At 56.8% G+C, this 9,106-nt stretch overlaps 1 protein-coding gene across 4 annotated transcripts; it reads right to left on the bottom strand.

Annotated features, from left to right (window-relative positions):
* Positions 1–395: 395 nt before the first annotated feature.
* On the bottom strand, positions 396–8,506 carry LOC130830784 (MHC class I polypeptide-related sequence B-like). Of its 4 annotated transcripts, none has more exons than XM_057698097.1 (6): positions 8,361–8,506; positions 4,672–4,932; positions 4,161–4,445; positions 3,302–3,580; positions 3,048–3,181; positions 396–983 (listed from the first exon to the last, which is right to left on the bottom strand). In XM_057698097.1, exons 1-6 carry the CDS (start codon positions 8,428–8,430, stop codon positions 837–839), a joined length of 1,176 nt encoding a protein of 391 aa, XP_057554080.1. In that variant the 5' UTR covers positions 8,431–8,506; the 3' UTR covers positions 396–836. The 4 variants fall into 4 exon arrangements, with proteins under 4 accessions (XP_057554080.1, XP_057554082.1, XP_057554084.1 ...); XM_057698099.1 differs by having other exon boundaries at positions 3,048–3,176; XM_057698101.1 differs by lacking the exon at positions 3,048–3,181.
* Positions 8,507–9,106: the final 600 nt, after the last annotated feature.

Below are 9,106 nucleotides of genomic sequence, written 5' to 3'. Positions count from 1 at the left end.
CCCGCATGTCCCCAGCATCACGTCACCCTAGGAGCACAGTGACCCCCATTCCTCATAATCAAGAAACCCCAAAGCCCTGTCCCTCCCCCTCCCCCGCTACCACCCCTCAGCTCTGCTTCATCACATGAGGGTTACAACCGTTCAGGGGAGATTCCCCTCAGGGTCAGCCCCTGCACACTGGCCCCAGGTGTTCCACTGTATTTTCTCCCAGCACTTTATGCTCTGCTGTGAATCTGTCAGTCACTGGGAGCTGGAGGGGAGAGAGAGGTGCAGAATTTTTAGTGTCGTGTCAAGCCACTGAGATATACCTCTCCTTCTCCCCAGAATCTTATACGCTATCCCCTCCCAGACACATGAAATAAATCACAGACCAGACAAATATATTTAAGGAGCAATGAAAACTTTTAATATGAAATTACATATTAAAATGCAGCACAATATCTGTGACGGGGTAAAGGGAACCTTGAGTTTCCAGAAATCTGCTGCTAGGCAACTCAGGAGAAGCCACAACGAGGAAACTTACAGATAAAGCTTATTTGTAATCATTTAATTATTACAAAAATAAAGTTAGTAACTAGTGTGGGGCACCTGCAACCCTCTCAAATATATTAACGCTTTTAATCGTCGCAACCACACCTGGAAATAAACACTATTTGTCTTATTTCATAGATGAAGTCACTGAGGTATCATGAGAGAAAAGTGCTATATTGTAAATCAACTATACTTCATAATAATAATAAAAAAATAAAAACTAAAAATATTTTAAAGTAATAAAATTAGTCATTGAACACACACAAAAGAGAAAGTGCTAATAAGACGAGAACAGGGAGCTGAATTCAGGCCTCCTGGCTGCAGATTCCGAGCTCCCCAGTTGCACTGACAGACTCAGGGTCTGACAACAAGGACAGAAGTCCCGGCTGTGTGAGGACATCACGGTCAGTGGCCGCCATCTGGCATCGATCCAGGTCTGGTAGCCTGGGGCTCTGGGGAAAAAGAAAACCCAATAAATAAATACCAGTTGGTTGCAGAATATTGCTTTTTCTTCCCTCGGAGAGTCTCCTTCAGTTGCTCCAAAGTCAGTTCTGCCTTTCTCGGAGGGAAAACACTCCTCCTTGTTTGCCTCCTTTTTTCCCAGCCCTTGCCGGGCTCCTCCCCTGACTCCATCAACATCATCACCTGTCCCTGCTTCCACCGCCCTCCACGACAGGAACAACAGTCAGCAGGACGAAAGGACAAGATCCAGGAGGGGACACCCAAAGCCCTCCCGCCTTCAGATCAGACCCATCTCCCGACACAGTGCAGGGCTCCCTCACAGACAGGCCCCGGCTCCACCCTCCTCCGGGCCTGGGGGTGGACACACACACAACTCCTCTCCCTCCTCAGTTCTCGGGCCTCCTCACCCGCACAAGCACCTGGTCCACTGCCCGGCTCCGCCTCCCGCCCTGACCTCCACCCGCAGCCCAGCCTCCCGCCCATCCCCAGCCCCGAGCCAGCAGCTCCTAACAGGAGAGCCCACTGGGAAGCCCAGGGGTCAGCAGCCCCATCTAGAAAGACTGGGCTGCCACAGGCTCTGCACCTGACCTCACCCTGGAGCACCCTGGCGTGCAGAGGCCTGGCCTTGCCCCAACCCTCACTCCCCCCACCAGGCTCTCAGGCGGCACCTGGCCTTCCCTGGTCCCTCCTGGTCCCACAGCTCCTGGAATCCCAGCTCCACCCCAAGTGCTGCTGCTTGGCTGAGGCTGCGCACTCCCTCCTGCCCTGCTCCAGGCGGGGATTCGACCAGGACCCGCCCTCACTGCTTGGAGGGGATCTGCTTCTCAATGTGGACGGGGGGTTCTTGAGAACCCCCCCAGTCCGAGGCTGCACCTGGCCCCCTCCACGCCCTGGGACTGCCACTGCCACTGTCTGCCTCCCACAGGGAGCACCCCATTGGAATTCCTGTTTCATTCAACATGCACCAGGAGAAAAACCTGCAGGTAACATACAACCAGTGAGGGACTTGCCCAGTGGTCGAGTGGTCCATAACCCGCCTTCCAATGCAGGGGACGTGGGTTCGAGCCCTGGTCGGGGAACTAACAGCCCACATGCCGCAGGGCAACTAAGCCCAAGTGCCACAGCTAGAGAGAAGCCCACATGCCGCAACAAAGAGCTCACGTGCCGCAACGAAGACCTGATGCGCCCCTAAAAATGAATACATACATACATAAATGAAAATAATTAATAAATAAAATCAGTGACCCCAGTTTTCCAAGGAGTGGCTGGTCTCCTCTCCCCAAATGTCAAGGGGTATCTGCTCACTACTCCATATCATGGACAAGGAGACCCCAGCAAGCACAAGGGCACGAGATGGGAACCTGAGAAGGGTGCAGGCCGGGAGCGACCCAGAGGAAACTAAACCCAGAAGACAGGTCATGGAGGAGGAACTGGAAAGACTGGAAAACAAGTCTAAGAGGGGCCTCCCCAGGGGACGTCACAGGCAGGGCTCTGGCACCACCCGCTGACCCCTAGTTTGAGCCTTATGATTCTTTTACTGGGAGTCTGAACAAGGGCTGAAGAGCTGGGGAGAGAAAGGCAAACAGGAGGCGATCACCATCACCTTTCCTCTGAGTGCCGCCTCAGTTTCGAGCCCCGCCCCCCACCAGATGGCAGACACTTGACTGCAGGTGCCCTCTGATGCCAGGATCACCTAGACCCCCAGGACCAGCACATGATCCCACACATGCTCCCCACACAAGCCCTGGCGAGCCGGACAGTAAAGAGAAAGAGATGAGAACAGAGCAGGCAGTTGAAACCCGACCTTCCGCCCAGTCTCACCAGACCAAAGACGGGCCCCCGCTGGACACTAAGGGCCCCAGCCTGGCTCTGGCTGTGGGCAGGACCAAGGGGTGAGAGCAGACGTGGCTCCCACTCCCCTCACAAACACCCCGATGTTCAGCTCCTGGAACAGACGTTTCTCATCCTCTCATATCTGTGCAGTGGGACACTTGGGGGACCCTACAGCCCAGGCAGAGCCCCTCCCATCCCCACACCCTGCCCAGATTTCTCACCTGGGCTCCCCACAGCTGATGCCATCTTCTTCTTCCACTCATGCACCAAAGGACAGAAAGCGCGATAACACAAACAATCCCAAGAGCAACATACACGATGGTCTGCCACTGACTCTGATGCACCAGGGTCTTTCCTGAGAAACGGCCTTCTTATAACCCAGGCACCCCAGAGCCACAGGCCTGCTGTCCCCTCCCTGACCCAGGCCTCTGACCCTCCCGGGGTCACAACCCCCTCCAGGATCACCCAGGCTCACCAGCGGGGGCAGGGTGTGCACTGTGATTCCCGCTGTGCTCCACGTGGCACTTGACCCGCTGCTCCTCTCCTTGGGGAACCCTTATGGTCACCCAGGTCCGGTAGGTCCCGTTCCCATCAGGCAGGACATCCCCTGGCTGCTGGGCGTCCAGGCTCATGGGTTCCTCATCCCAGAACCAGGCCACTGAGATATTCGGGGGAAAGAAGCCGAGAGCCCAGCAGGTCAGGTTGACTGTGCCCTCCGAGCCCTGGCTGCGGGTCACGTTCACGACCGGCGGCCCTGGGGGAGAAAGCACAGAGCCAGTGAGGCCCAGGGCCAAGCCCTGCTGCCTCTAAGGGAGACGAGGAGAGAACAGGGCTGCGCCTCCCCACTCTCCACCTCTGGCTCAGCCCTCACCCCCCCGGACCTGCTCCAAGTCTGCTCTGCGCCCTGGGGCCCAGTCCCTTCAGCCCGGCAGGAGGAGGGATCCTGGATCCCCTGTTGATGCTGAGGAGGGGGCCGTGGGGGATGGGCTCCGGGGCACTAGGAGGGAACTTTCTGTGACAGGCAGGCCGGCAGCCAGGGGGCCCACCCCCGTCTAGGGGCTTCCTCTCCTGCCTGACACCCAGCTTCCCTGGTACTGTTTCTGGCAGAGGGCCCACCGCTCCCCTGGATGGTTGTCACGGGGGCAGTTCATTCCCCTCCCCACCTGCCCATCTTTCTACAGTGGACGGAACAGAAGAGCAAATCGCAGGACACCACGCCGACAGAGCATATATGCACCCAGAGGACAGGGAGGGTCTCCGTGGGCAGAGTCAGGCAGGGGAGGAGGCTCTAGGCGTCTGGGGGGAGAGGAAGGGCCCTGATCCAGGATCCGTACCTGTTCTCTCCATGAAGCCCGTCCAGGATTCCAAATAGCCCCGCAGTCTTCCACAAAGCTCTCCCTGCACGTGGCCCTGGTAATACTTGCTTTGATCATCTGTGTCCCAGGACTTCTCCACTTCCATGGCCAAGGTCCGAGGCAAGGACTGGGGCACTGCACATCCAGGGGTCTCCAGGTGACAGGAAAGGAGGAGCGCCCCATCGTAGGAGAGACGCCTGAAGCCCCTGGCACGGTTGTCTTCTCGGATCTCACAGCCCATGATCTCCTGCAGGGAATGCAAGCCTGCCCCCCACCCCCAGCAGTGACTCCTCCAGTCCCTCTGTCTCTCTGTCCTTCAGCCCCAGTGAGAAACTCCAGCCAAAGGACTCCCTCCCTGCTCCCCTCCATGTCTTCCCTGTGCTGCCGAGTCTTGGCCACCCCCTTGCTGAACTCACAGACCCCTTCCTCTGCCCCCTCCCCTCAAATCCAGTGAAATGTCTCAGAGCACCTTCAACCCCTCCCCACTCACCTCCTTTCTCCTCCTGCAGGGCCAGGATTTCTGCTAGAAGCTTTCTGAGGTCCTTCCAGGTCTCTGTCAAGTCCTTGGACTCTGTGTCCCACATCTCAGGTCCCAGCTCTTTGGCCCACAGTCCCCAGGGCTCTGCCCTGTGTTTCTCAAGGTCATAGTGCAGGAAGGCCTGACCATCCAAGTATCCCCCAGCGAAAAAGCTGGACTGCACAGATCCATCACAGGACAGCACCGTGACATTGTAATGAAGATTGTGTGATCCTGGGGAAGGAGGAATCACAGGTGAAACTGCTTTCTGGGAACAAGTGCACATCAGAGGTTTCACAGACAAGTTCTGCTGTCCTAACCTGCTCCAAATCTTGAGGACGCAGAACATGCACATGTACAAGGGACCAGGATGAGAATGTTTCCAACACAGGGGTAAAAATGGAAAAGAGAAGGGAAGGAGAGGGGAACTGAGGATGGAGGGAAGGATGGAGATGGGCAAATATGTAGGACAAATGCCAAGACAGGGAGGCACTGGCTCCCTAAGGGTCCAGGCAGGAGGGCAAGAGGAGAGGCTGGCCTGCAGGGGGCAAGGGACAGGAGGAAGACCAGGGTGAGGGGAGGAGGAGTCAGAGGGGAGAGAGGGGCAGTGTCAGGCCCAGGATCAGAGGCGGGTCGGGTGCGATGGAGAGCGAGGGCTGCTGCCCGTGGGGCAGGCTCATCATGGACAAGGTGGGCTCAAGGCAGGGAGAGGCAGGAGGCAGAGGGGACTGAGGGGCTGGGCTGTGGCCCTAAGAGAGTTGAATGTGGGCCAGTACCCCTGGGGGAGGTGAAGGAGTGGGTCAGGGCCCAGCCTGCAAGAGGCACAGTGAGGCCCCATGTGGGGAGGTGGCTGGACCTCCAGTGTCCCCTGGGAGAGGCGGGTGTTGGGGGCCTGAAAGAGTCAGCGCCATGCGCCCAAGTGTCGGTCGTGTAGAATAAGAAGGAGGGGGTGGCAAGAGAAAATAGAACTGAAAGCCAAGGTGCACACTGGGTAGGGCCGACATGGGAATGGTTGTGGGAGGGGCGCAGGTCACACCTCCACAGAGGGATAGGGTCAGGCAGCCAGCACAGGAGGGGCGGGGCTGGGAGAAGACCCCCTGTGGGGAAAGGCCAGCTGCCCAAGTGACATAAACAAGGATTTTGGATACATGGCTGAGGCAGTGAGAGCCCACTGGGGTCAAGGAACCAAAGAGAGGGTGAGGAAGGCCAGGGAGGTGGGCATTTGGACAAAAGGCAGTACTCCTGTTGGGTCGGGGCAGGGGCTGCGGAGGAGATGGTGGTGAGGGCCTGGGGCTGGGGGGCAGGGGCTGAGCATGGCTCAGGGGTGGCTCTGGGAGACCTTGGCCTGCAGTGAAGACAGGCCTGCTCTGGGAGAGGGAGGGTGAGGATCCTCTGGTGACTCCTCAGAGGAGGCCTGTGATTGATGGGGACTTGGTGAAGGCCCAAGGCAGGCTGGCAAGGGTGGGAGCAGAGCAAGGTGCCATGGGGGGAGGTGCAGAGGGAGCAGGGAAAGTGAAGTCCAGCACCTGTGGCCTGCAGACTGGAGGTCTCGAAAGGTGAGGTTTAGGATGCAGGCGTAGGGAAGGGCAGTGCTGGGTGAAGGGCCCTCATTGAACGAGGGCCGAGAGCAGGTACCTGCACTGGGACAGGGGTAGGAGGATGGTGCCAGGAAAGGGGCCAGGTGCTCCCACAGGGGTGGTGCACTGTGCTCGAGGCCCAGTTATCTAGAATACCAGAGCTCCTTCTGGTGAGGAAAGTAGGGTAGTGAGGATGGAGGGAATTCACGCTGGGTAAAAGTTCCCCAGAAACGTAAGGTTAGTGAAAGCTGTGGGGAGGGAGGAGCCATGCAGGTGACTGATCCTTGCAGGTAGAGACCCATCATAGGGGAGTCCACTGGTGGTCTAGTGGTTAGGATATGGCACTTTCACTGTGGGGGCTCGGGTTCAATCCCTGGACAGGGAACTAAGATCCTGCAGGTCGCATGGCGTGGCAAAAATAAAATAAAATAAAGTAAAATAAAATGAGATGAGATAAAATAAAATAATAAAATAAAATAAATTTTTTTAAAAAAGCCATGACAGGAGGAGAGGGACCTGTGGTGTGGAGAGGGGAGGAGAGTGAGGATGCCCTAGGAAGGGATCAGAGAACTGCAGAGGGGAGGGGACCGCTGGGGGGGGGGGGGGGGCGGTGGGCAAATCCTGAGGGGGTGGAAGAGATGGCAGGGGAGGAGGTAAGGAGAGAATCAAGTGTGGGAACACGGGCACAGCAGAAAACGAGAGTTAACATCAGTGTGAGAAGGGTAGAGCGAGAGGGGAGGTGGGGAGTGGAGAGCACAAAAGCACAGGGAGAATCCCGTGGCCCCAAAGCCATCAGACTCTAACTTCTGTCAGTGAAAATAATCAACAATCTACAATAAAAAGAGAGGGTTTTATGTGAGCCAAATTAAGGACTAGCCCGAAAGCCAGCTTCCCAGATAAATCTGAGAAGCTGCCTTGGAGAAGCAGAGTTTTCAGCACAGTTGTGGGGGGTTTTGTTGCTGTTGTGGGGTTGTTTGTTTGTTTGTTTGTTTGTTTTCTTGGCTGCACCATGCCAAAATCTTACTTCTGGAGTCCAGAGATCAAATCTGGGCCCAAGGCAGTGAAAGTGCAGAGACCTAACCCCTGGACCGCCAGGGAATTCCCCTCAGCACAGTTTTATATCTTGTTAGAACAAAGAACATTAAACAAGTATGGGCTACATTTCTCCAAGGTTTAAAAAAAAAACAAAACAGACCAGCATGTACACATACAGCACGTACAGTATGGCCTTGGCACCTGTGAGGGGAGTCTTAATCATCAGTGGTGAACCAGCATTGGCATCCCAGGAAGTGGGGTAAAGATGTGCCCTTTTCGTTAATAATTAAAGCAGATGGACCATGTATGTTTGAAAAGCCACAAATAGGTAATTTACTTAGCACAAAATTCAAGTTAGCTCACATATAAGCCAGAATGACTTCCCTGTGTCTCAATACATGAAAAAAAAAAAAAAATGTGTTGCTTCCCTCAGTGAAAGGATGGGTCACGGTGCCCACAGCAGTAGGAAGTGTGGTTCGGGGCTCTTGAGCCCTTCCCAGAGCTCCTGGTCACTATAAAAAAAAACCCTAACTCCAAGGACTGAGGCCCCTTGAGCGGTGCCTGCCTGGAAATTGCTTGAATCTCGGGCCCAGAAATGGGAAGAGGGCAGAGCTGAGATCAGGAGGAGAGGACAGCGCTCAGGGGCGTAAGAGGGCGCCCCACAAACAGCTGGAGAGAAGTGGTCGCCTGAGCCTCAGACCTCCAAGAGCCCTTGAATGCCTTTGACAGGAGCAACGGTGGTGCGGGGGGCAGCCTTCCCACCCAGCGGCGTCAGAGGATGGAGACGCGTGAAGAAGAGGAAAGCAGGGCGGGCAGGTGCCGCAGAGAGGGCAGGGGTCGGAAACAGGGAAGAGACTGAAAAGCAGCAATGTGCTGTGGTGGCCACAGGCCGGGTGCAGACCCGGGTCCGCTCCCCCACCTTACCCCGCCTCCCACTGCCCACCCCGCCGCACGGCAGGTGAGATGCTCCCCGCGACACGCACCGAATCCCGCCCGGACCCTGAAACCTCCCCAGGCTCCCGGCTGAGGACCTCAATGAACCCCACTCACCAGCGGCGGTACCCGGGAGCCCAGAAAGGGCAGCGCGGGCTAGAAAGGACAGGAAAAGGAGCAGCCCCATGGCCGGAGCTTGGCAAGACCCCAGAGGCTCCGAGACAGCAGCCGGACAGGCAGCGCTGAGCTGACGACCTCGGGGAACTCAGCAGCGGAGGCGGCTCGCGCAGCAGCTGAATGACTTGGCCCCGCCCCCACCACGCCACGCCCCGTCCACTGCCCCGCCGATTTCCCGCCAGCGGGAGCGTGTCCGGGTCCGCCCTCCCAGCAGGGAGCGACGTCCTGCCGCCTTCGCGGCCTAGAAAAATCTGGGATTTAGGGTTTCCAGGGAAGGTGAGACGGCGGGTGAGTGCAGACGAATGCCAGAGGGACAGGCTCTGAGTAGCTGAGGTAGGGCCCCCACCTCAGAAGGGCCCAGATCGCGGCCTCGCTTCGGCACAAAGAAGACTCCCCGCCCACAGCAGCGAAGGTCCTTCTTCGTTCAGGCACAACTTGTCTTCCACTCCCTCCTCCCTCCACCTCGCGCAGCAAAGTTACTGACGAAAGTCCACTGAGACCACGTGGATATGCAGATTTCAGCAACTCTGCCTCTCAGAAGGCACTTCCGCAAATGAATGCTTCAGAGTTCTAACTCTTCTAGATATTTCACCATTATACTCTCCTTCTCCTTCTCCCACTGACCCAAGACCCAGTCGGATCTCTTTTCCTGTGGCCTCATCCTATAAGTATCCACCCTCTCCCAA

Source organism: Hippopotamus amphibius, chromosome 11, assembly GCF_030028045.1.
Source record: "Hippopotamus amphibius kiboko isolate mHipAmp2 chromosome 11, mHipAmp2.hap2, whole genome shotgun sequence".
In the NCBI taxonomy this organism is placed as follows: domain Eukaryota; kingdom Metazoa; phylum Chordata; class Mammalia; order Artiodactyla; family Hippopotamidae; genus Hippopotamus; species Hippopotamus amphibius.
The sequence above is the reverse complement of the archived record's forward strand: the minus strand, read 5'-3'. Positions and strand labels throughout refer to the sequence as shown.